Source organism: Prionailurus viverrinus, chromosome D1 (genome assembly GCF_022837055.1).
Source record: "Prionailurus viverrinus isolate Anna chromosome D1, UM_Priviv_1.0, whole genome shotgun sequence".
NCBI classification, from domain to species: Eukaryota; Metazoa; Chordata; class Mammalia; order Carnivora; family Felidae; genus Prionailurus; species Prionailurus viverrinus.
This window is the reverse complement of record NC_062570.1, coordinates 81,590,850-81,618,056: the sequence shown is the minus strand read 5'-3', so window position 1 is coordinate 81,618,056 and position 27,207 is coordinate 81,590,850. Positions and strand designations below refer to the sequence as shown.

The following is a 27,207-nucleotide window of genomic DNA, read 5'->3' as shown; positions in this document are numbered from 1 at the left end:
CCTGGTTTGCCACCGCTCAAGAGACCCAGCCTGCCTCAAAGTCAAAATGGACCAACCTATGAAAGCTGGAGGGTTGGGCTTTTTTTTTTTTTTAAGGCCTGAATGAGGTGATATCTTCATGCTGACAGCTGAGAAGCAGGTCAGTCAGGTTCTTGGGTGCTCTATTACACAAGCAAGATTGGGCCAGCTCCACCAAATTTTGTTTCTGACACCCTCCTGCCCAGTGGGACATTGTCATACTTCACCCCTCTGCTTTCTCTAATCCTCGGCAGACGCGTTGCAGCCAGGACAGCTGTCTGTGATATTTTAGTTCCTGTTTGTAAATACCTCCAAAACCTGAAGGTAAGGGTGTGCTGGGTTGCCTGGGATTCCGTCTCTCTTTCTTTCTCTCTCTCTCCCTTACTTTTTCCCTTTTGCTTCCCTGCCCCCCCCCCTCATTTATTTACCAAAGAGAATCAAAGCAGGCTCAACTTTTGCCACTCTGGCAAGTAGTTACGGAGATCCTTGTAAAAACAGGTAGTTGTTTTGTTAAGTAATCACCTTCCAAATGAGCATTCGCACCAAGTGACTTAGTTTTTCCAATTACTGCCAAATTTGCTACATGATGAACCAGCTGGAGAGTTAAATAAAAACCTCACTTAAAATGTACATGACTACAAGGGAGAGTTTCCTTAAATCAGATCTTAGTAAAAGTTTCAACATGTCTAAAGTGGAAATGGCAAGAATGTAAACTGATTACTTAGATTTTAATTATGCATTTTGGCTTTAAGGTTCTTGCTAAAGTACTAGAATAAGACAGGTTTTGAAGAACAATCTTTGAATTACAGTCTTCTGTATATTTTTCCAAGGATTTTATTAATCAAAAAAACTGGCAAAACGTTGTCTATGTAAACTATTTCACTTAACATGCTATGTGCTTACGGCCGGCAGTCACTGGATACCTAAGACGTTGTTAAGTCAGTTGCTTCAGAACACATCTTATGGAATGAAGGTGTGGATAAAGTTCCTTAAAATTATTTTCAGTTTGTGGTTGTGTGAAAGGCTCCTTTAATTAAAGGGATGCTTATTTACTGCTTAGCCCTTTCTATTTGATCTACTGAGGCATTTTCTACAGACAGTGAAATGTAACAGAAGGCTGAAAACCCCAAGCCTGGGAATTGGGGTCCAGAATATTTCTTTTGGAGACAGTCTTTCTTTCTAAGCTTGATACTCTTCCACCTAATTATTTATTTCGGCACTGAAGTTTATGACTAAGAATGCTCACGTGAGCTGGGATCGTGACCTAAATATTTTTCCTGGATTTACGCATACCCCAGTCTTTTAATTAGAATTATGTTCACAAACTTGAATTTTTTTTTCCTAAAGGAAAAGTCATGTTTTTCTTTTCTTTTTAAATCAAATAAAAGTAAATGATACGCCATAAGGTCCTCAGGTACAATCCTCTGTTCTGGCTACTAAGACTTCTCATCCTTTCAAAACCCTTTTATAAAAGAGGCATTTCTAGGAGCATAGTTCATTAGGTCCTCATTTATTGTGGCTTTCATTTAGGAACGGCAAATACTGTTGAAGATTGTAAAGGCCACTCAAGAGTAACACTCAGGGTCTGCCTGGGTTATTGGCTGCATGTCAGACTGAATTTCCTAGGACAAAGACAAACAAAACCCATCTGTCTTAATCTGTAGCCTGAGATCTATAATAAGAAACAAGCAAAAGCAACCGAGAGAGAAGCAGCACAGTCCAAGTATTGTTTAGTTATTTCACAGCAGAATCCAGGTTTTCTATTATCCCCTTCGTGTACCTGAACTAACGCTGTCCTTTAACAGTTGGATTTTGACTGAGTTTAGAGTAACAAGCATTTCTCTTCCCTTGCATAGGTGGACCTCGCAGGGTACCTCCTTATTTTTAAAGCTTGGTATAAAATGGGTATGACTCAGTTACAACAGGAAGACTGGGCAGAATAATGACTTTATGCATTTAAGGGGAAGCAAAATTATGCACAGACAGTGTGAATTTGTTTCCCTCAATGGACACGGTTGCCATTTTCTTCCACCACCTCTGCAGCCCTCCATACAAAATTCAAATGTGAAACCACTTCCTAGTGCCAACACCAAAAAACAGGGGAGAAAACTGTGTTCATTTTCTCTGCGTTCCATAATTATTTTTTAAAAAGTGAAACTCATACTCTCTGAAAGCATATTTTAAAATTTGTTAACTACCAGAAACGATAAAAATAGTTCAATATATACAGACAGGTTTAGGATCTGTGTTTCAAGTATCACCAAGTGGAAGGAAATCCTCCTCTCTTTTTCTCTTCCCTTTATAATAATTCTAGTCTTAGAGGTTTTTTAAGTTTGTATTGGTCTTAGCTCGGTTCCTGTGTTATACAGTCTCCAAATTCCTCTCCTGAGTTCCCACCTAGGGGCAAGAAGGGACAAAGACCGGGAGTGGGAATGATGCTACCTGGTTCTCCCGATTTGCTCTTGCTCTACGATTGTATTTTCTGTCGTCCCTTCTCTGTCTGCCTCCACAGGGCACCTGGTTGACAGATGAACTTGGGCACACATGAGCACACCAACCATCATCCAGCATAACTTCACATAACAAGGACACAGTACAGTTTTAAATATTTAAACTCTACAGATGGAGAGAGGCTGAGAGAAAAGTGCAAAGAAAAAGAGCACAGATTTCTTTTACTGCCCTTCAGAGCGCCTGTATCACCTCCTTTAGACTTTGCTGCTTACAGTGTGTCTGGCTTAAGTCAGAATGGGGTCGAACTTAACCGACATTTCCTAGTCTTTTCTGCAGCAAAAACCCAGGCCTGGGATTCTGAAGAGCTGATGGTTTCTATTCCTGCCTACTTCTATCCCTTTAAGATGAAGGGACCTGAGTGAGGGGTGTAAACTGTTTCTCTTGGAAAACAAGTAGCAGAAGTGAAGTGTCCTCTGCTTCAGGCTGGGACAACGGGAATAAACTGATTCTGGCGAAAGCCTTACCCATAACTGGAATAAACTGTAAATAGTATTCACGACATACATCGTCTCTCCTCTTTCTTTTCCCTCAAGATAAATTATAGGCAGTAACAGAAGCCTTGGCTCATTTGGGGTATTGATACCGTAGGTTTTCAAGTTACAGTCAAAAGCTGGGTAAAGGGTAGAGAGATCCCCTTGGTGGTTCAATGTTACAAAGTGAGTCAGGAACAACAAAACTCACTTTGCTGACTCTTGATACGTGGATTCTCATTACGGGAAGGGAGTGAAAGCTCATTCCTCATGTAACATGAGAAAATTAGAACAGCTAAGGGCTGTTTTTTCCCCTCTGACCACCACTTCATTAGGACGAAAACATAACCAGAAAGCCTAGGTGTAGGGAAAGCAAGTCAAAATGTATAGTAGTGACACAATGGGTGGCTAAATATAATTCGTAAAGAAATCAGACCACTGGAATTAGATAATGAGAAAGGTTATAATGTTTGCTATGAACCTGGCAGAGTTCACAGAAGGATATTTCTGAAAAGATACATGTAAGTATTTCTAAAACTAAACTGAATTGTATTTTAAATGTGCCAGGTGGAGCATCCATTTAATAATGTGTTGGTGAAAACTAAAGGTCCTGGGGATAAGAACTTGTGTTTTGTTAATTTGTAAACTATATCCTAAAGGTGTTCACCCAGAACCATAGAGACGATTGCTGGCATCTTCTTAAATTGGGATAAAAGTGTATTTAGTGTGTTTGAGAGGTACTTAAGGTAGAAGGCCCTCGTTTTCTAGTGTTTACAGTCATGGTATTATAAACTACTTTGGGTAAAATAATACAATTTGGAGAAGCGGTGCTAAAAATATATTGGTGGGAAAAAGTTTCTAAAAAGCAGCTGAATTCTAGATCCTTTTGTAACCAGTTTCTATATTCCTTTGTAACTTCTTTTACGCAGTTGAGTGATTACTAGCTTTAATACTGAGGTTTGAGTCCTAATCCTATCTCTCAGTCATTAGCTCTGTGGTCTTGGTCACAATTACTTACATTTTTAATGCCCCATTTAATTATGTGTAAAACAGGATTGACAATCCTTTCCTCATTGTATGTTTGATTGGTTTGGGTAAGAATTAAATGAGAAAACATGTGAAGCATCTGACTTAATAAATGCATAATAGTAATATGTTTTCCAATTATGTTAACATTTTTAGGACCTATACCCATTTTCTTGGCTATCACAGAAATGTGAAAAATATAAACAAACAGTATCACAAATATAAACACCTAGGTAATCCCTACCAGGTTAAGAGACAGTATCACAAGCATACAGAAGTCCCTTCCATGGCTACCTAATCAGTACTGTCTCTTTCCTTCCCACAAGTAACCACATTCCTGACTTTTAACATTCTTTTAAAAACTTTTGACAGTTTTTACTTGTTTTTGAATATTACATACACGAAATCACACACTACAACTGGCATTGTGAGCTCTGCATTACATTTGTCATAATCACCTCTGTTGTACATGGCTCTAGTTTGTTAATTTTCATGTATGAATATTTCACAATTTACTATCTGATCTGTTACTGATGGATGTTTAGGCTGGAGACATTTATAAATAATGCTCCTATGAATATTCTTGTCTGCCTGTCTGCCTAGGTTTTTAAGTAGATTTTTTTTAAGTGATAAGCATAAGGTATGGCATATATTTGTAAAGCCTTAGAAATCCACAGGTATGGACTAATTACTAAAAGCTTTTGAAAAAATATATATATCAGGATGTAGTATAAATATACTTAAATTGTACCACTATGTAAGGTACTATTAATCAGGGAGAGGGCACTTAAAAGAAAATCAGAGGGAGTACATTGAGGCTCCTCAAACCCTAATAAAAAATTATTAAGGTTGAAAATAATTACAAAAATTTCTGGAAGAGCTCTTAAGAAATGGCAGGTGGGGAGCCTGGGTGGCTCAGTTGGTTAAGCATCTGACTCTTGATTTCGGCTAAGGTCATGATCTCATGGTTCATGAGATCGAGCCCCGTGTCCAGCTAGGTGCTGACAACGTGGAGCCTTTTTGGGATTCTCTCTCTCCCTTTCTCTCTGCCCCTCCCCCATGCGCGTGCACACACACACTATTTCTCAAATAAATAAATAAGCCTTAAAAAAACAAAAAAAGGCAGGTAGGTAATACTGGACCTTAAAAATAGCAGTTGCACCTCCCTACCCTGGATGCTGTTAGTGAAAAATAAGCTCTAAGATACAATTCAAAGAGCAGGATATCAGTTTTCAGACTCTATTGTTTGAGGAGGAATAGCCTAATGTTTTTAAAAGAATATTTTAATATTAACGATCTTTCAAATTGTAGCATCTAATTAGGTTGGAGTCAGTAGTCTTGGATTTCAGTGCTACTCTTCCATTCACTAGTTTTCATTACTAGCCACTCTGGACCTCAGTTTCTTCCTGTGCAAAATGAAGATATTACAAGCATAATTTTTTTGGTCTCCAGGGATCATTGTGAGGATCAAGTAAGACGAAATTGTAAAGCCTTTGAAATGTAAGACACAGAAATTATATTCTAATAATAAAAAAATAGAAGTTAATGTCTATTAGCTACTTACTTTAGGTCAGGTATTGTTTAAGGTACTTGTACTTAAATCTTCACTCTTCAGAACAGCACTGCGAGGTCAATATGATTATGATGATGATGCTTATTATGATGATTATTTTTCACAGGTTATCCATAATGCAAGTCAGAATTTTAATATAAATCTAATTTTAAAACCTTGTCCCTATATCCTGCTATCTGTGAACTGTGGCATTTCCACACTTCAGAGGCAGAAGGATATGCCTGGATAAGAGAACTGTGCAAGGGTTTCAACCCCCCAACTCTGCTACTCTCTGGCACCATCATTTTTCCACACATGCTCCCAGCCAGATTCTTCATTTACACAGTAAGGGGATACAAGGAAAAAATATCCTAAAATCTAAAAGTCTTTCTGAATTTCCCTAATTTGGGATTCATAGGAAGAAGGGCATCATGAAGTGAAAAGGATTGTCAAAAAAGGGATGTTAATTTCAAATTCAAATAATTCAGATTAGGTGCTAGTGAAATATTTTCAAGTGGATTTCCTGACTGATTCACTTGAAAGTGGTATGTATATAGTACAATCAGCAACATCATTTTCATCATAAATATTCCAAGTTACATCTTTATAAAGAACATATTTTCTTAAATAGGTTAAACAAATCAGCCAGCTCTACATGTCTCATATTTACAATGCTTTACTTAGCAATCTATATATAATATTCCATATACATATGAACTCTATGTATATGTTCATAGTTCATACATATATTTCAACTTGTATCAAGCTAAATGATCTTTCAAATAGTGGAATAGTGGTGTATGGCTTGACAAAGTTTTTGCATGGCACTTCCTTAGAAAGAAAGAAGAAAGAAATATTATACAGAATATAGAACTCACTCTAATTTTAGTACATAATCCAAACAAAATAAACTTTAGGAATAAAGAGTATGGTATTATCAATTTGGTGTTGTGTATCTAGATCCTTATCACTTAAAAAGATCTTTGGGGGGCACCTGGGTGGTTCAGCTGGAGAAGCATCTGACTTTGGCTTGGGTCACGATCTCACCATTCTTGAGTTCAAGGCCCTTCGACAGGCTCTGTTCTGACAGCTGGGGCAGAGCCTGGAGCCTGCTTTGTATTCTGTGTCTGGCTCTTTCTCTGCCCCTCCCCACTCGCACTCTGTCTCTCTCAAAAATAAATAAAAACATTTTAAAAAATTTAAAAAAGTTTATTTATTTTTGAGACAGAGAGAGAGAGAGAGGGAGAAAGAGAATCTGATGCAGGCTCCGTATCAGCACAGAGCCCCAGGGCTCGAATTCACAAACTGTGAGGTCATGATCTCAGCGGAAATCCAGAGTATGATGCTTAACCTACTGAGCCACCCAGGTGTCTCAATCCTCATCACTTTAAAAATGTAGATCCATTTTTAAAAATTTGCTATTTTGTTGAATAATTCAGATGATTGTTATTTTTTTCTTTCAGATCCCCCTTAATTACACCAGTACCAAAAAAGCCTACAATGTTGACCTCAGCCAAAATTCTGTTGATTTCAAAAATGTTTAGTTTACTACTAATTGGAAGCCTTGGGGAAGAAGGTCTAGAAATAAACACAACACAAAGCATTGCAGCAGGCTTAAAAGCGATGCAAAATGCATCTGTTCCTTTGGAAAGTGATGCAAATTTAAGCTCAGATAAAGAAAATAGAGAAACCTCCAATCCCAAGACAAGTAATTCCTCTCTTTGGGATCCATCAAATAAAAACCATGGAACAACAGAGGTCTTTGGCAATTCATCGACAAACAACTTTTCTGGGAATCCAAGATCCACGCCTACGCTTCCCACAAATCCTCCCTTGATCCAAGGCTTTGTTTCTAAATTGCCTCAGAACTCATCTATAGCAGACGAAAATCCTCAGCCTGTCTCAGCACCTCCCGATGCTACATCTGCTCCATCTTCAGAAAAGTTCACTTGGTCTTCAGCCAGTGATACCATGAAAACTCCTGACAACAGTTCCATTTCAATTAGCATCCTTCCTGCAGCACCAAACACCACGTCTGCGTCCCCCATGATAACGGAACCAGATGAATGGCTCACCACAACCAGTGACAGCTTCGTAGGGTTTACTCCTTATCGAGAAACGACCACTCTACAGCCCACCTTAAAGTTTACCAATAATTCAAAACTCTTCTCAAACACATCAGACCCCCAAGAAGGTAAATATAAATGGATTTAACTTTCTTTTTGTGTGAAATTGAATCTCGAACTAAGTCCTATAGATTATATCTCAGGAATGTGCCATATTAAAAAAACAAACAAACAAAAAAACCAGGAAGTCAGCAATAGCACACATGGTTCTCACTTTGAGGGGGTGACCATGATATTCGTTGGAAATAGTGAAGGGATTTTAGGGCTTAAGTCAGCATGCACTAGTCACTGTTGTATGGAAATGTAAGGAGACAGTGGGACAAATTTAAAAGGAGGTTAGGCTGGAAAGAAATAGAGACTGAGGTAGTGGTACAGTTTTGAGATGCTAGGTAACAGTTTTCACTGTATCTTAGAAAGCTACCTGAAATTTCCCATGCTTTCAGGAATAACATACAACTGAACTTTAAAAACATACGTATGTGAAAATTGAAATAAATGAATTTATAAATTATCTGATACCACAGAATAATCACAGGAAAAAAGAACACTGATATATATTTTACATGTAAATAAACTCAACCAAAGAAGATCCTCCTGAATTTTTAAGTTGGTACCTAATGAACACCATCAAAATTGAATACAGCTGTGAGTGTCAAAAGAAAATTGCTTCATGGGAACATTTTAATAATTCATTTAGGGATTATGCCAAGCTTTAAAATGTAAAGCTTTAAAATGTTATCTAATATTTAATAAAAGTACATAATCTTTTATTTTTTCAGGTCTAACCAAGTGTTTATTTTCCTGAAATTTTTAAACAATACTTTTTCCCCCATGAATTCAATGATTTCCAATACAACTTGTTTCCAGATTATATTAATGATGTAAACACAAAATCACATATACACATTCCTACTTGAAAGTTGTTAGCTTACAGGAAAAGTTTTAAATTCTGAAATCTAGGCTTTAAATAGCACTGCAACTAATACATTGTGTACATATATATTCATTTTAGCTATAATTTTAACACATACTCTTATTCATATCCCCTCTGATATTACATCAGAAAGATTTTTAATAAATATTCTCTCTCTTTTGTCTGTCTATACTCAATATATATACTGAAAATACTGAGTATTTATGCCTCCTACCTTTACTCTTTAATCAGAAGAAAATTACTTAACTTTGCTTTATTTTATTTTATTAATAATTTTGCTCTAAAGCTTCCAATGTATAGGTAATTTTTTTATAAGTGGGCTTTAATACAGAATTACAGACTTTATAAGACCCCTTAATTAATAAAACTAATTAATTTTATCCACTTAATTAATAAATTTTTTTAAACTGAAAATACAATATACTAAATATGAGTTCAGGGAGCATTACATAGTTTATTGATAACTTAGTTTAAGATAGGGTACTTGGTGAAAGGGATGATTGAGTAAAATTTTGAACTCCCAGACCTACACATCTGTTCTCAATATGCAAGACATTGAAAACATCTTGCTTATGATCTGTTTGTTGTATCTTGAAATATCCTGTATCAGGATACACTGCTTTTTTCCTTATAATGCCTTTTCTGTTAGGGTTTTGTGGATTTATTTTCTATTACCCACTTATTCCCATTAGCTTTTTATTTTTCAATTATTATAGAAACAAGCTCAAAGTTCATTTCATCATTAAAGTTCATTAGAGATTCAGAATTGATTAAAAACTCAATATGGCAGTCCATAGAGAAATCAGATCTTAATGGAGCATACACATGGCATTTCAGTACTATTGTTGTTTATAAAGGAAAGAAAGACAGTTATAAAACTAAGAAGTATTTCAAGGTAATTCAAAATTTGAAGTGTGGTTTTATTGGGAGGTATATTTGCCAATACATCCCAAATACTCAGTACTCCATAAAATATATACACACACACATCACCATTATCTAATTAAATATATATATATATATATGTATATATATATTTTTAAAGTCTTTGTTATAAAGTCCACATGTATATATTTCTCTTCTTTGAAAATTTATTTTCTATTTCTTTATCTGTTAATTATTTTTTATTTGTTCTCTAGAGAATAAAAATACAGGAGTAGTATTTGGGGCCATTTTAGGTGCTATTCTGGGTGCTTCATTACTTACTCTTGTTGGCTACTTGCTGTGTGGAAAAAGGAAAACAGATTCATTTTCCCATCGGCGACTTTATGATGACAGAAACGAACCAGGTAAAACAACTTTTAGAACTTCATTACATACAGTGGTTTTAATTAAAAGGGGATGCTAATGTTCACTACCTTACCTAGAAGGGATTCAGAGATTCATATGACAAAAACAGACCAAAGATTTATTATGATCTCTCTCTGTTTCTCAAAGACCATAACCAAAATAATTATGGACCTGTGAGTGGAATTTGGAAACCATTTGGAACTGTGGTTCATTGCATCACAATTACTTTTAAATAAACCAAATCCCAGAACCTGAAACATGTCTATAAAATTGGAAGATAATGGCATGCTATTAAGGAAAAAATGGCCAGTGTTGTTAGCACTAACTGCAAAGCCATTCTTTGTCATGTTGGATCTCTTAGCAGCAGGAATTTGAACAATGACTTATTGTTTTTATTTATTTTTTAGAGAGGTTGGTGGGCAGGGAGGACTGAGGAGGAGAGAGACAGAGAAAGAAAGAGAGAGAGAATCTCAAGCAGGCTCCACACTCAGCAAAGAGCCTGATACAAGGCTTGATCCCATGACCTAAGTGGAAATCCAGGAGTCAGACACTCAATAGACTGAGCCACCCAGGTGCCCCTGAACAATGACTTATTCTAATTTGGAGTTCTTCTAAAGTTTACACAGATACAGTTGCCCTCAATCAATTATTTTAATAAGTCTCTAAAACAGAATCTATAAAGAGTTGTATATTTGGGTACATAAAGTCACAGTAATTCAGGAATTTTTCACTCATGTGATAGCAAAGACCAACCATAGCATCTATGAAAAAGAAATTTATCTGTTAAGAATAAAGCACTGAATTTGTTCTTAATGCAATAATACTAATTAGAATAGAAATGAAATAACTTCAAATGATTGATTCATTTTTTTAATACTATAGAAAAAAAAATGTTTTCTGGTTTACATAAGGGATGCTTGCCATGATAAAAACAAAAACCAAAACCAAAACCAAAAAACTAGTTAAATGCCCCTGGTACATCCTGTTGAGAAAGCCTTTTGATTTTAATGAGTTCAGATCATGACTGACATATTGTTTATCTTCAGAACCAAATCTGTTAATTGAAAATTTAACTTAATTCTATTTTGGGGGTTTCTAGCAATCCATATAAAATAAAAAGTGGCACTTTTCCAAATTAAAGGATAGGATTTCAAAAACAGGGGTATCCAACCTTTTTTTCTTCCTTAACACCAGAATCTTTTCTTTATCTGTTATCAGAAGCAAAAGCTCAGTCTATCAAACTGATACAATTTAAGATGTGATTGAGGCAGAGGGGAATAACTCAATCATGTCACCAGTTTTACTCTTTTAAGACAGCTCCCCCAGGTTACCAGGAACCCAGTTTGTAAACAGATGGCTTAAAGAATAGCTAGAATATGAGACTACCTAAATGAATAATTAGATCACTAATCTAATTAGAAATTAGTCACTGCTTTAATATTTAAAGGTACCTAGTACATGCCAAGTTCTCTTTGAAAATAAACTCAAGATCATTAAGATAGTAATAATTGGCTATTCGTTAAAAAAGTAAAAAATAATCTCTTATAACGTTAATCAGAAAACGTCAAGTGCATGATAACTAGGATCTATCATAAAGAAACATAAGCTTTTACAGATAGTTTTCTTCTGTCTCCATCTTCCCTGGCTCAACCATAAAAATGTTGAGACACTTAGTAAAATCATGACTGATTTAAAATTAATGCTCTTCACTTTTTAAAAGTTATTTTTTGCACCAGAAACAAAAATTCTGAACATGTTGACAATGCTTTAAATTCACAAGATTCAAAAATCAATGAGACATATGTCTATACTTCTTCATGAAAAGTATTGCTCTCCTTTTGTTGTGATTTCTCCTTTATTTCCTTTATTTTTGGTCCTTTGGCAGCAAAATTATTTTACAAGTTAAACTGTTCTCTTAGTCTTGGAAAGAAATGTGTATTGAAAAATATGCACTCGTTTAAATTTCAAACTTAGTGTCTGAAAAGCCCATATAACAGATGTACTTAACCTACTCATCTAGAACAATTTCTATAGTCTGGCAGATGCCTCAGCATGCATCCTCCAGACTGTTACCATAAAATAATTATTTTTTGGTTACTTTTTTAGTTCTGCGATTAGACAATGCACCGGAACCTTATGATGCGAGTTTTGGGAACTCTAGTTATTATAACTCAACTATGAATGATTCATCTATGCCAGCAGGCCGAGAAAATGTACGTGACGGCATTCCTATGGATGACATACCTCAACTTCGTACCTCGGTATAAAACCAAGAGGAAAGGCTTCTGACGGCAAATGATCGCCTACATCCTAGTCTTTTCACAAACCCATCCTCCAAAAGCTGAAGCAAGATCACTGTCATGTGGCCTGTGCCAAGGAGAACCATAAAAGCAAGAGACTAGTAGCAGAAACATAGACGATAATCTGAAAGGTTTCCTTTCTTACCATTTTTGGCTGTGCTGAATCATCTACTGAGTAACCTTAATTTGTATTTTGGTCTATTTTATTGTTAGTAGGAAACGTTTGTGGGAATCAGGTGAAACTAAAGAGTTTCATCATGACTGCCCTGCCTGATAATTTAATTAACCCTATACTCCTAATGCCATACATCAAGATTGTCACTCTCTTCAAGGAACAGTGGAAGAGTAATTTATTTTTAATGTTGATTTAAAACAAGAAAGAGAGTATACAGAGTTTCTGTGCCTGGGAAATTAAAGTAATAGGAGTGAGAGATTGTTCTCTAGTACATTTAGTTTTCCTATATCAGCACATCCATGGTAAGCCCCTTGAGTTGCCAAGTTGACAATGACATTGCCTTCAACAGGGCCATGGTTGGAAAACTGACCCTAACCAGGAAAAGAATCACTTCTCTTCAAGAGTGGGAAATTCTAAACTGTTTTATTTTAGGCCTCAATTAATTGGGTGCTTTAAAGACTCAATGAGAATCATGGGGGGAAAAGTCAGCCAAAGCATATATTTGTACATAATTTTTACAGTTTTAAGATGTTAAATAAGAGCAAGATTTATTATGTATTAGGTATCATTGCTTGATCATATATGGAATAGATTCTGTATCTCTAAGTGTATAAAGTATAAGGTTAAAAATTGATGAATGGAAATATTACACAAACAAAAATTTTTGAGCATCACTTTTACAAGCAGAAATACAATAAGTGTCATTTGGATTCATATGACATCTTTCAGTCATATGTTTGTTCTTAATTACCACCTGCTTTCAGCAGGAAAAATACACTTCTTAGTATAGGAAGGTTGAGGTTTTAGGGACTAGAGGATTAGATCAATAGTTAAATTCCCAAAGAAGCGCTGAATGTGTGAAGAGGGCAAACAAACCAAGAGGTCTCACTGTTAAATGGACATGTGTGTGCCTGCACATGTGTGTGTGAAGAAACACAGCAGTAGCCTCAGAAAATGAGGACCAGGAATTAAGTAACAGAAGAACTTACTTACCCCATATTGCCATAAAAATAGCAAAGAAGACCGTTCCTCCATTATCAAACAAATATGTCACCTTAATGGAAAACAAAGCAAAAATATTAGTCACATATTGATTATAATAATCTAGTGATTGCCATCTACATTTAGATTCTATGATTTTTTTTCCAAAAGGAATCACATTATTTTATGATTTGTAAATATGAGATGTGAGATCCTTTCATGGGTCCTGAAACTGTTTCATATGATTTTCTCTTTGGGGAGATGTAAGGGATCAGCATTCCCCTCCCCCCTTTTCTTCTTTCTTTCCTTTTCTTCCCTTTGGACTTCACCTTCAATTTCTGCTTAGAAGTGGCTCTAGTACCCTGAGGAAGTATTTGTGGGGCATAGATGGTCAAGGTAAAGTTAGCTTTTCAGTTGAGGCATACCTAGCTGCACTTCCTGTCAGCAAAACGTCCAGGACTGAGGAAGTTGCAAAATGAAGAATTCCACCTATGAGCCAGAACTTTCAGTGGAAAGTATCACAGTGCTATCCCTACTTTCTGACATCTTTCAGAATGTGCCATGGGTCCAATAGTGGCTATGAGTTGTTTTTTTTTTTTTTTAAGAAGTTTCACATATCACTTAAGATTTAGGATATAGTCCGAGTGTTTTTGAATCAGACATTACCTGAATTTTTATAAAGAACAAAAAATTGTATTGCTGAATACAATATTCATGGTTGCAAAGATTGATTTTAATAAATTGTAAATTCAACTTACCTTTGCTTCTTTTCATTTGCATAATGCCCTCACTATACTTATAGTGAGGGATATTAAAACAGTATAGCCAAGGCAATATATATTTGACAGTCATATAAATACTATAGAAACTATAGGGAGAAGAGGGATACTATCCTCACAGGAGAGAAAGGCCAAATAAGGGCAAAAGAACATTATTATAAGGGAAGTGGGAATAGAATGGTGTTTGTTTTGCTCAGTCTACAGTCTAGAGACTGGTCAGTGGGAGCATTAAAACAATATTAATATGTATTTTAATTGTAACATCTGGAACACTCTGCAAAACAATATGTAAAACAGATAAAGGTAGGGTGTGTTTTCCTGTGATAGAACGCTACTGAAAATATCATTATACAACACATGTGCTCCTTTCGAAGGTTTGTGGATAGGTGCAAGATGTCCTGGATGGCCCTGAACTTCTATGATGAGGTTTGGGAGTTCTAAAAATGTTATGTGAGTTGGTTTTCACAAGAGTCATCACTATATATTATGTACAGGAGAAAGGGGCCATAAAGCAATTCTCCTACAGTGCTCATAAAATTACACCCAGTGGGGGAATCCAGCGTTTCTGTTTCCAAAGGCATCCCATGGAGACACCTGCTGTTGCCAAGCAGCTGAACAGCTGTCTGCTTTCCTTTATAACAGACTTAGTGCAGGAAACAGCCTCTTAGAGTGTTAGAACAGAGACTTTACACATGGGGACTTAAAGGTCACTAAGGAATAATGGCTCTCTCCTGCTCCAGAAAGAGCAGTCCTTTTAGAAAAGTGGCAAATGAAAAGCCATGCTTAATAATTGTGTTGTATGAATATGATTTGTTATAGTTTATGCAACGTTTTCCCTAAAAATGTTTTTCATTTTATTTCTTCTAAGTTTGTTTACAAATCTTCCAGGTACCTTTTTTTTTTTACTCCATAAATTAAACATGAATGATTTAGAAATACATCCATCCATTAGGCACAGCAAGGTATACATGTAATCCTCATGTAATGTCAGATTCCATGTATGTAATGGAAGATTAAGCTAAAATGGGAGTTAGTGGAAAACTTGAGAACTTATCCTAAGGAGGAGTATAAAAGTATAAAATCCTTGTGTGAGAGCCACTAAGATATTACAGGTGGGATGCATTATGATGTGGGGGGCCACAGATGCAGTAAGAGCAATTTGATGCCTATGGTTATAGCTTGAGGTGCTAAGGGTTGCATTGAGGGTGTTGATATAAGAGCTGTTGAATGAAAACAGGGAGCAGGGAGAAGAAAGAGTCAAGCATAGCATGGATGGCTCAAGCTCAGCGGATGATTGGCAGGAGAATAAAGGGGGAAAGAGGCATTCTGCTCAATAGGAAAGGGTCGCTTGCCCTATAAAAGAAAATTCCAGATGAAATCTCAAAAAAAATTCCCAAACAGAATAGACTTTTCCAAAAGCAAAAGGAAGTTTGTCTTATCTACAAGTGTATGTTTGCAATGACTTATTTTATGAGAAAAACAGCTCCCCTTTATGCACAGGGGGACCTATGGACAAGCATTTTATTCAACATCGTTGATGTGAATAGGAATAATATATAAAGACAGAAGCAAACTGAACCTTAAACAAAACTGTGTTGAAGCACAAATTCTCCATTATCTTTGACATCTGATTTCTCTTGGAGAGTTGAGTGTGGCTAGAAACCAATAAATGTGGGTATTGTTCAGAGGTAAATTTCTTACTAGGTTGGAAGCTTACAGACTATTCCTCTTCTGTAGTTGCTGGGTCTGTCTCTAAAATTGTTTGACGGGTTCAGAGGAGCATAATAAGCATGTGGAAACTGCCACTGATACTCCATTAAAGCCCCTGTGGGCCAAGGAGAACAGGCACTTCTTGGGCAGATTCAACCTTGCAGACCAGGCTATTATGTGCAAAGAGGAGAAAGAAGTTGGAATTTAAGCTGGAGTTCATGCCTCTCTCACTTCCTCAGTCCTTCATTCTCAGACAGGGCAAAATCTGTGTAACTGCCTATGTCCACTCCACCTGATTACAAGCTGCATCAAACATGGAAACATCAGTAGTCCACACCCAACCTCCTCTCCATTCCTGATCCATTATTATTTAGGGCAATATCTTTGTTAAATGTGGTCCTAGAAATCAACTAAGGAGCTTGTTAACATGCAGAATTCTAAGCCTTATCTTGACCAATCGATTCTGAATTTTAGGACTTGGAGCCCAAGAATCTACTTTTAACAAATGTCTTATGTGATCCCATACCCACTTTTCTATGAAGTTTCTTAAAGAAAAAATACTCTGTCCTCTTTCTATTGTAGCTTCAGTATAAGTATATGGTCTGAGCTCATATTTGGTATTGAGTAAAAGTTTATTAAGTTAAAAAAAACCCAGAAACTAATAACTATTATGAACAAAGCTCACCTCGAGGGTTGAGGCACTTTTAAAATTATATGAGAAAACAATGCAGAACTCTTCTATCCAGTGATAGCACCTTAAACGAGAAATCCTACCATAATGCTAACTGACATTGTGGTGTTAGGTGCTTTTAAATAAATGTGCAAACATCACTGAATTACTTAATTGCAAAAATTTCTTAATTACCATATTTTTAAGGATTAAAATTGAAAATAATCATCAAAGAAAATGTTAATGTACTTAAATAAAATTTTTTATCATATGATGGGACCATTTTTGTTCCATGAAATACGTCCTTTAACTTATTAAAATAATTACATGTACACATGCATACTTTTCAATAAAATATGACATTTAATTTTCTGTTACTTGTCACAAGTGGTGAATGACTCCACAAGAAATTAGCAAGTTTCTAGAAGACGTGGCCAGATGATCCTAGATTGTCTGGCCTGTTTTTTGGTAATCATCTGTTCCTTTATTTCTGACACTTCCCTTCAAATAACTTCTAGATGTGTAAGTTTATAAACCGTTTTTAAAAAAGGACATTATTTCCATCAATGAAAGAATAGCAATTCTTATTTTTAATGTATAAAACGAGTACTTACATTTTATCTTAGCCAGAGAAACATATATAATACATATTAAATATTTCTTCCTGGTGGTGTTTATTTCTTGCATTGTTCCAGAACACAATATTCTCCTCTGCAAGGTAACTTTTCCACCTTCCTTAAAATAGTTATTAACTGAATTCTTTCTTAGTCATACCTGTCCCTATACATACTCTTTTCTACTAATATTGCATAATGACAAAAAGCCTCCTATATTTAGTGTTTCCTTTGACAGTTTCTTTGCTTTATCACTCTGCCATTAGGGTTGTTTCTTATTTTTAGTGTTCAGATACTGCTAGTGTGTCTTATTAACTCTGTACAAGTAAAAGTAGAAGTAAAATATATATGGATTTGTTGGTATCCCTAAGGCTGTCATATATCCTTGAAATGCATGGGTTAGGAGGACATGTATCTCTACATCTCATAACTTTAATATGTGGCTTTTGCAAAACATATTGAGAAAATGCTTCCCAAAACAAGACATCTTTGTGGAACACTTAAACAAATTCAAAACTAAGTATAATTTTATAAACTAAACTATAAACAAAACAGATTTTCCTATGCCTTGTATTCACAATGAACGATCCAGAAGCTAATTTTACTAGGTTTGGGCTTGTAGTAGGGTATTGAGTGACTTCTGATTTTATACTCTGCCTCATCAAACTTCATTGTATAGAGACCTCTACTTTGAACAAGATGGAGTAACTGAGATTGATTTTATCCCCATTCTGGAAACAACAAAAAATGCACAAAATACATAAGCAACAGATTTCAAGACAGTGGATACTAGGCAGGAAGAGCCATCAATGATCCTTGGGAGGAAGGAAACACGTGAGGTGAGCATTACAACTGCCTCAGATTACTGCACGGAAAGAGTTCGTAGGACGTAAACATGGGCACCCCAGGCAGTGCCCAGTGAGCGTGTCCGTGAGGAAACCTCTTGAGGAAAGAACCACCTGAAAGGATTATTAGTGAGCCCATTCCCACCAGCCAGACTGGAAACCCTCTATCTGCAGTGCAGTTGCTACAGTACACGGCCAGATCTTGCTTTCATTGCAAGGAAAAAATCATGCTAGTTACAGTACTGCTATGAACCTACCTTACAAATCTTAAAAGCAAGAGCTGGGGCACCTGGGTGGCTCAGTTAGTTGAGCATCTGACTCTTGATTTTGGCTCAGGCCATGATTTCAGGGTTCATGGGATGGAGCCCTGCATTGGGCTCTACACTGACAGCACAGAGCCTGTTTGGGATTCTGTGTCTCCCTCTCTCTCTGTCCCTCCCCTGCTCAGGCTCTCTCTCTCTCTCTCTCAAAATAAATAAAACTTTAAAAAAAGCAAGGCCAAAAAGGACCAAATTATTTCCAAGTAACTAAATTATAATACCTCTACACATCTATTAGAATAGTTAGAATAAAAAAGACTAGCCATTCTGGGGATTAGTGACTGTATGGAAAACTGGAACCCTCATATACTGTGGATAGGAATGTAAAATGGTATAAATGCTTTGGAAAACATTTTGGCAGTTTCTTAGAAGGTTAAACACCCACCTATCATATAATCTAATCATTTTAGCCCTAGGTTTTTACCCAAGAGAAATAACAGTGCCTATATGGAGATTTGTAGATGAATGTTCAGAGCAGCTTTAGGTAAAATGGTAATTCAAAACAACCCACGGGTCCATTAATAGATAAACAGATAGACAAATTCTGGCATAGCTGGGTAATGCAATACTCCTCAGCAATAAAAAGAAAAGATCTACTGATAAATGTTACAACATGGTTGAATCTCAGAATAACTATGCTGTGTGAAAGAAGCCAGAAAAAAACCCACAAACTGTACGATTCCATTTACATAAGAGTCTCTAGAAAATACAAACTTTTCTATAAAGACAGAAAGCAGTTGGTTGCCTGGACACAGGGGTGGAACTGGGGAGGAGAGGGAGGCAGGGATTACAAGAGGCCATGAGGAAACTTTTGGAAGTGATTATATGTCCATTATCTTTCTTGCGGTGATGGTTTCACAGGTGCATATATAACATCAAAATGTGTCAATTTACACACTTTAGATGTGTACATATTATTATATGTTAATTATACTTCAATAAAACTTTTAAATATAAACAATAATCATTGTAAAATTCAGTTTCTCAAACTTGTATGCACATGGGAATCATCTGGGAAGTTTTAAAATAGATGGATGTCTATGTTCCAAACCCAACGATACTGATTTAATTAATTACTCTGGGGTGTGGCTTGGGCTTCAGAAGTTTTAAGAGCCTTCAGGTTATCCTAATAGGCAGTGACTTGAGAATTTTTAGTATGTTGTTTCCTTCCTTTTGTAAAATTAAAGTATTGGGTTTTTTTGTTTGTTTTTATTTTTTATTTAGAGAAAGAGAGAGCATGAACTGGGGAGTGGGGCAGAAGGACAGAGAGAATCTTAAGTGCAGGGCTCGATCCCATAACCCTGCGATCATGACCTGAGCTGAAATCAAGAGTTGGATATTCAATCGACTGAGCCCCAGGTACCCCTAAAATTAAAAGTGTTGTAATGAGTATTCATGGATGATGGAAATTTAATCATTAGCAAGAGATATAATCATCTTCTCCTAAAAAGAATCTATATGTCATTCCAAGTGGAAGTTTATGTCCATATGACAATAATCGGTTATAAAAACAAAGGAAGACTAAAATATTCAAATAAAAATATACTCATTTTATAATTGCTGCCGAATGATGATCTATTCAAGTTTTCACTTTTTCCTACCTACTTCTGAGAAAAAGTAGAGCTCGGGAAGGAGAATGCAAGGGTCCACACTCACCTTGGCATAGATACAGCTTTCATTGAGTCTCTGCAGTGAGCAGTTCTTGTCACAGAGAGGGCACATGAAGACTTCAGTGGCCTTGCAAATTTCTTGGCTTGGGAAACCAAAGAAGAGAGAGAAAGCATGAACCTCCACGTTTAAGAAGGTGCTTAGCTCCTCTGGCTAGTCCTGTGGGAAGCAGCAAGGCAGAGAGGAAAAGAAGACACGGATAGTGGGAGTGGTGGACAGGTAAGCAAGAACTTAGAGTGGTTCCAACTCACATTTTTAGGATATTTGTGATACGGACATTTTTGTTGACTTCTTCAGTTTTAGAAGTCTCTGCCTGGATATGGTAATGATAGTAGGCCATATTTGACACTTGTGAGACACTTGTGGGCTTTGTTACAAAGATAGTTACACATGATTTCATGGCACTGAGGGTAATCTTGTAAGGAACACCCAAGGGAGTTTCAGCCAAGCTCACAGCTTGGACGTGGCTGAGCTGAAATCAAATCTTTCTCCTGCATCTCACGCCTTAGAATCACCAAGATGAACAGCACCCATAATTCACACAAATCCACACAAATTCATAACTCGCCCTCCAGTCAACAGAGGCATCACATTCAGTAGAAATTTGAGGGAGTTGACTTTTTTTTTGTGTGTGTGGTGTCTTGACACACAGTCATGATGACATGACATAGTCTTTATTTACTGAAACCTATTATATTTTCTATTAGAATATAACTTGATAATACTTGTCTCTTCAGTTTAATGCCCACTACCTTTTAAAGATCTCAGCATACATTTTAGATGACTTGTGATAGGAGTAGGGCACCAGTAACAATTTCTCAAAAGCCTCTCAGCCTGAGTTCACAGCAACCTATTTTAAAATGTTTTGTGCGTTTATCTGTCAGAAGTGGCCCTTTCCCACTTAGTAGTCTCTAAATAAATTGTCTTTAATTAAATCTGCTCTGGAAATGTTGAAAGTAATTGAAAGGCTTTTGACAGTAAGTCTGGAAATGCAACTGTTAATAAAGGTTTAATTGGCAGTGTTTACAGCACAATTTACTGTTTTCAAAAATACACCCTCAAATGAAGCAGAAAAACAATGTATTTCAAATGCTGGATGTATAAAATCTCACTCTAAAGTGGGAATAAATAGTAAGTAATAATACTATATAGTAATACAATGCTTTAAAGTGGACAAAAGTGGGTTCATGTCCATTAAGTCTGGTCCTCACTGCAATCTCCTGCCATGGTTAATTATCTCCACAACTGAGAATAAACTGATGTTTAATTTAAGTAATTTGCTTGAGGTCATACAGCTAAAAAGAGGTACTTCAGGGAGCCTAATTTAGGTTTTTGTGATTCTAGGTCAAGTTCTCCATCAGCTACAACATATCTCAAAGAGAAATGTTTTTATTTCATATTAAAAGTGACTTTCCCGTGAAGGGGACTGAGTTCACTTCTGATGATGAGCACGGAGTAACTCACAGAACTGTTGAATCATTATATTGTACACCTGAACCTAATATTACACTGTATGCTAACTGTAATTGAATAAAAAAATATGGCAATTAAAAAATAAAATAAATAATTTTCTTGTAAAACTTTTATTAATGATGATGATAGTGTTATGGGTCTAAAAATACTATAATTCTCCTACTTTCACACACACCATCTTGCTAGTAATTGGGATCTATATGAAGTAAAGCGGGTAAAACATACATATTAAAAGACCAACAGAAAAAGATGATACCTCCTCTTAGTAATGCTACTAATTTGTAGGAACAAGAAGAATTAAAACAGTCCTTGAAGGAAATTTTGCTTACAATTTAAAATTCATTGTGTTTCAAGAATAACACAATGTGTCCTGAATTGAAATCCCATACTAAAAAGTATTAGAGGCAGTTTTTACCACGTCATATTTCCCATCTCCTAAATTGTCAAACAAAAGCACAAATCTATCAAAACACCGTGTCTAGAATCCCAAACCATCAGACTGAACACTATTTTGAATTCCAGAATTATTAAATTCATTTTTGGTAAGTTGTTCAATGTTTAACTCGGTATGTAACATAAAAACAAATAAACAATTTTTGACAACATGTATTTTAGCCTAAAATAAAGAATTTAATACTAGCACAAATTTCCTTGAGTTTAGTTAACCACTAGAGGGAGGGAGAGTGCACAGCATGAGTGTTTCTTCATATCTTCTGCACAGCCTGGTAACAGAAACCACCACTTGAATTGTGGCTTTCTATTGACATCTATTGTCAGACATACCACCAAGGGCTGATTTGAAGGAAATAATAATTACCACCAACTTAAGATAGCAGGAGAAGCTAGCAATTTGTCCTTTCGGGGGTGGATGTCTGGACCTGCTCCCGGGCCCTCCTGTGATCCTATAAAGATGACAAAGCACAGAAAAGGTGCTTGGTGATGTCCATTTTGAGGAAAGTGAAAATGTGAAAGTATGTTTAAGGGAAAGCAGTATGGAAGCATGAGCAAAACATGGATTTTAGAATTAGATATAATTACTGGGGAAAAGTAAACCAAATCGCAAGATATTAGAATTGCTATTACCAAACAGAATAAAACAAAACAAAGATAACACATGTTGGCAAAGATGTGGAGGTTTTGGAACATTTGCACGCTGTTGGCGGGACTGTAGAATGGTGCAGCCACTATGGGAAACAATATGGAGGTTCCTCAAAAAATTAAATCTAGAACTACCATATATAATCTAGCAATCCCACTTCTGGGTATATATCTAAAAGAACTGAAAGTAGGATCTAGAAGAGATATCTGCACTCCTGTGTTCATTACAGCATTATTCACAATAGCCAAGATACGAAAATAACCCAAGTGTCCACTGATGAATGGATAAAGAAAATGTGGTATAAACACAAAATAGAATATTATTCAGCCTTAAAAAAAAAAAAAGAAGGAAATTCCACATATGCAGCAACATGAATGATGAACCTGGAGGACATTGTGCTAAGTGAAATAAGCCATGCACAGGATAAATACTCCATGGCTTCACATATTTTAAGTATTTAAAACAGTCAAACTGAGAGAAACAAAACAGAATCGTAGTCGCCAGAGGGGAGGAGAGGAGGAAGTGGGGAGTTGCTCTTCAACAGATATAAAGTTTCAGTTATAGAAGATGAATAAGTTCCAGAGATCTGCTGTACAACATTGTGCTTAGAGTTAATAATACTGTAATGCCTACCTAAAATTTTGTCAACAGGGTAAATCTAATGTTAAGTGGTCTTACCACAATTAAAAAGAATCCAGTAAAGGTTTAAAACTTAGCTGACCACATACTATATACATTCTCCTGACCGAGTCACTTACCTCTCTGAGGATCTATTTATTCATCTCTAGATGAAGATAATATCTAGCTGGGATATTACATAAGGGATATTGATACTGTGCCCGGCATATCGTAGGCACTAGATAAATAGAAACTTCATTGCTAAGGATGTTGTCAGGAGAGGGTTCAAGAGGTCCTGTATTACCCAACTGTTTTTGAAAGGCTGGTCTGATACTGAAAACCACATAAATTTCTTGGCAAGTTCTAATACCAAAGAGGAAAGAAGGGACCAGAAAGTTGGGGCTTCTGCTCTTTGTTCTGGACCTGAGAAACTATTTTATCTGCCTGCTTGTTCATTTTCACATCCCTATGATATGTACTCTGCCAGCAAAAATCTGACCACATTTGGTTAGGTAAGGCCAATGAACACATATAAATAGACACATGTACATATATATACAATAAATAATCCACAAATTGATTGCTACATAATTCTACAATGAGCTACAGAACAGGTAATATGATCTTAATTTATATAAATATGGACAGTAGAAACACAATAAATACAACCCAATCTTCAGATTCTTAACATTTTGTTACCTTGTAATAAAAAATAAAGAGTTTCATAAAATAATACTAAGACAATGCAACACCAAATAAAAGCCCCGTGCCCTCTCCTGACCTGCCATAACACCTACGACTTAACCATGTCTGACACCTTGAATAGAAAATTTCAGTCCCATGAAGTTTTGAAAGTCAAGATATTCAGTGATGCTTATCTTGGTTTAGAATAGAAAGTCTGACAAGATGTTAATTATAGTGTGACAGAGTAGCAGTAATAGAATACCATAAAGCGCTGAAGAAAAGAGTTTGCTAATGCCTTTTAAAGCACTCCTTGTTCTAAAGGTACTTATATACAAGAAGTCTAATTTACTCTGTTGGTACATAAATCAATAGCAAGAGCAAATCTATTCCTTTCATTGTTTTGCTCATTTTCAGCTTTGCAGGGGTAGAGGACAGAGTCTACAACACATGGTAAAACTTTGTGAATACGTTCTCCATAGAACCAATCTGAACAATAGCTAACCATCTGAGAATCATTTTTTGTCTTCATCCATTCATATTAAAAGAATAGTTTTCTAAAACCCTGAGAACTCTACCAAAAAAACCTGTTAGAACTAATAAATGAATTCAATAAAGTTGCAGAATACAAAATCAATATACACTTATCAGTTGCATTTCTATACGCTAGCAATAAACTATCAAAAAGAGAAATTAAGAAAATAATCCCATTTACAATTGCACCAAAAAGAATAAAATAATTAGGGTTAAATTTAACTAAGGAGGTCAGAGATCTACACACTGAAAACTAAGATGTTGATGAAAGAAATTGAAAAAGGAACAAATAAATAGAAAGATATTTTGTGCTCATGAATTGGAAGAATTAATATTGTGGAAATGTCCATACTACACAAAGACTTCTACAGATTCAGTGCAATCTCTATGAAAGTTCAATGGTACTTTCACAGAAATAGAAAAAGCAATCCTAAAATATGTATGGAACATGAAAAACCTCAAGTAGGCAAAGCAATCTTGAGAAAGAAGGACAAAATGGAAAACATGATATCTCCTGGTTTCAAATAATATTAATTTTAAAGCTATAATAAAACTTATGGTATTGGAATAAAAACAGACACATAGATCAATGGAACAGAATACCGAACCCAGAAATAAACCCATGTATATGTGGGCACTTTTCAACAAAGGGGCCAAAATATATAATGGAAAAAGGATAGTTTCTTTGATAGATGGTGTTGGAAAAACTGGATATTCACATGCAAAAGAATGAAACTGAACCCCTATCTTACACCATATGTAAAAATTAACCAACAAAACAAACATGCAATCTACAGAATGGGAGAAAATATTTACAAAGCATATATCTGATGAGGGGTTAATATCCAAAGTATATAAAGAACTCATACAATTCAATGCAAACAAAAAATCTGATTTAAAAAATGGGCAGAGAAACTGAATAGACATTATTCTATTTCAAAGATTTCATTATTCTTTTTCAAAGAAGATATACAAATCAACAGATACATGAAAAGGTGAATCAATATCATTAATCATCAGGGTAATGCAAATCAAAGCCACAATGAGGTATCACCTCACACCTGTTAGGATGCCTATAATCAAAACATTGCTGATGGGAATGTAAGTTAGTGCAGCCACTATGGAAAACAAAATGGAGGTTCCTCAAAATATTAAAAATAGAACTCCCATATGATCCAGGAATCCCACTTTTAAATATCTACATATCTTCAAAGGAAATGAACATAGGATCTTGAAGAGATATTTGCATTCCTATGTGCATTGCAGCATTACTTACAATAGCCAAGATATGTAAACAACCCAAGTGCTCATCAGTGGATGAATGGACAGAGATGTGGTATAGTATATAATGGAATATTCAGCCATGAGAAAAAAGGAAATGTTGCCAATTGTGACAATATGCATGGAGCTTGAGTGCATTATACCAAATGAGATAAGCCAGAGGGGGAAAAAAATACTGCATGGTATCACTTTATATGTGAATCTTTAAAAAAGCCAAAGTCATAGAAACAGAGAATAGAAAAGTAGCAAAAAAAAGTTTTTCTTTTCAAGACACTATAACTTCGGTACACAACCTGTTTTCTTAGGCTCAGAGGATACTGATTCAACAGCATATAGAGATATGCCCACATAGGGATGGATGTTCCCACTGGGCACAAATTTGCTCTGGAAGATGCTGCCTTCCATACTTGTAGTGAGTTTGCAAATCTCTGAAATAAACATATGACCAGATGAATGGTTTTTTGAATAGTAAGTGTTTCTTAGTGTTCAAACTAATTAATAGTTGGCCTTCATGGAGAACAAGGGGACACTGAGAAACCAAATCAAGGAAGTTGGTCATGGAACTGGATTTAACTCTAGGACAGAGAAAGTAGTAAAACCTGGGATTCTGAGTAACTTGTTCTGTGAGTGTTCTGCAAGACGAGCAAACATTTCTAATAAATTTTAACTTGATAAACAAGCAATATCTTGGAATATAAATAGTATGTGATGCCAAATATCACATGATCACAATTAAGGTGATGATTCTTGAAAATTCGCTTTGATATATGAGTGCTTTGGATTATAAGCATGTTTCCTGAACGAATTATGCTTGCAAACCAAGGTTTTACTGTATTTTGTTTTTAGGCAAATTGCTATACATATACATATGCATCATATAGATATAGATATAGATATAGATATAGATATAGATATAGATATAGATATAGATATACATACATATTTAGAGAAAATTCAAGGAAATGAATTTTTATGATCCCATTAACTGCCATGATTACTACCCAGTAGTGAGGCCATGGTTAAAAGATGGACCAAAGGAGAAAAAAGTGCGTTTCGTATTTTGAACTGTATCATACAAGCCTGAACTTGATGATATCCTTGTATATATTAAATAGAAGATGCTGCTAAGAGGATTCTTTAATGCTGGGGTGAGTCTTATCTCTGCTGAATAATAATATATTGTGCCTTTACCCAAATCTTGAGTATTTCAACTTTAACAGAAAATCACCATTTTGATAACTGCTTGATTTTTGTGAAACCTTATTTTACTACTGTCTTGATACCTTAAGCTGGTACTAAAAAAAATGTTCTTATAGAGAAGAAGAAGAAAATACAAACTGATTTTATGTTCTCAGGAGAGAGGATTACTTAGAGCTGGAATCATGTGCTACAGATACTTATGTATTTGTTTATTCTCTAACTATGTAAGGTTCCCTCAGCTGCAAAAAGGAATACTCACTTCTAAGGGTGGTAGTGAAGCTCATATCAAAAGAAAATAAAAAACATTAACAGGAGGCTCTTTGTATATTGTA

General features: G+C 35.7%; 2 protein-coding genes across 4 annotated transcripts in view; one reads left to right on the top strand and one right to left on the bottom strand.

Annotated features, from left to right (window-relative positions):
• Nucleotides 1-27,207, bottom strand: part of ANO3 (anoctamin 3) — a 434,362-nt gene that overhangs the window by 70,360 nt on the left and 336,795 nt on the right. Inside the window, exons 14-15 of the mRNA XM_047823497.1 lie at nucleotides 19,978-20,074; nucleotides 13,396-13,456 (exon numbers count right to left, since the gene is read on the bottom strand). Of these exons, the coding sequence (XP_047679453.1) occupies nucleotides 13,396-13,456; nucleotides 19,978-20,074 (158 nt within the window). The remainder of the gene's footprint in view (nucleotides 1-13,395; nucleotides 13,457-19,977; nucleotides 20,075-27,207) is intronic.
• Nucleotides 119-18,323, top strand: MUC15 (mucin 15, cell surface associated). Of its 3 annotated transcripts, none has more exons than XR_007144856.1 (5): nucleotides 119-342; nucleotides 7,041-7,771; nucleotides 9,777-9,926; nucleotides 12,034-12,805; nucleotides 18,313-18,323. XR_007144856.1 is itself a non-coding variant. In XM_047823496.1 (4 exons), exons 2-4 carry the CDS (start codon nucleotides 7,078-7,080, stop codon nucleotides 12,192-12,194), a joined length of 1,005 nt encoding a protein of 334 aa, XP_047679452.1. In that variant the 5' UTR covers nucleotides 119-342; nucleotides 7,041-7,077; the 3' UTR covers nucleotides 12,195-14,140. The 3 variants fall into 3 exon arrangements, 1 of the variants encoding a protein (XP_047679452.1); XR_007144855.1 differs by having other exon boundaries at nucleotides 12,034-13,017; XM_047823496.1 differs by lacking the exon at nucleotides 18,313-18,323 and having other exon boundaries at nucleotides 12,034-14,140.

Bases quoted from the DNA above. Each gene is read 5' to 3' on its own strand.
- MUC15 (XM_047823496.1), top strand. From the start codon at position 7,078: ATGTTGACCTCAGCCAAAATTCTGTTGATTTCAAAAATGTTTAGTTTA. The intron at 7,772-9,776 runs GTAAATATAAAT...TTTGTTCTCTAG, and splicing joins CACATCAGACCCCCAAGAAG to AGAATAAAAATACAGGAGTA. The intron at 9,927-12,033 runs GTAAAACAACTT...TTACTTTTTTAG, and splicing joins TGATGACAGAAACGAACCAG to TTCTGCGATTAGACAATGCA.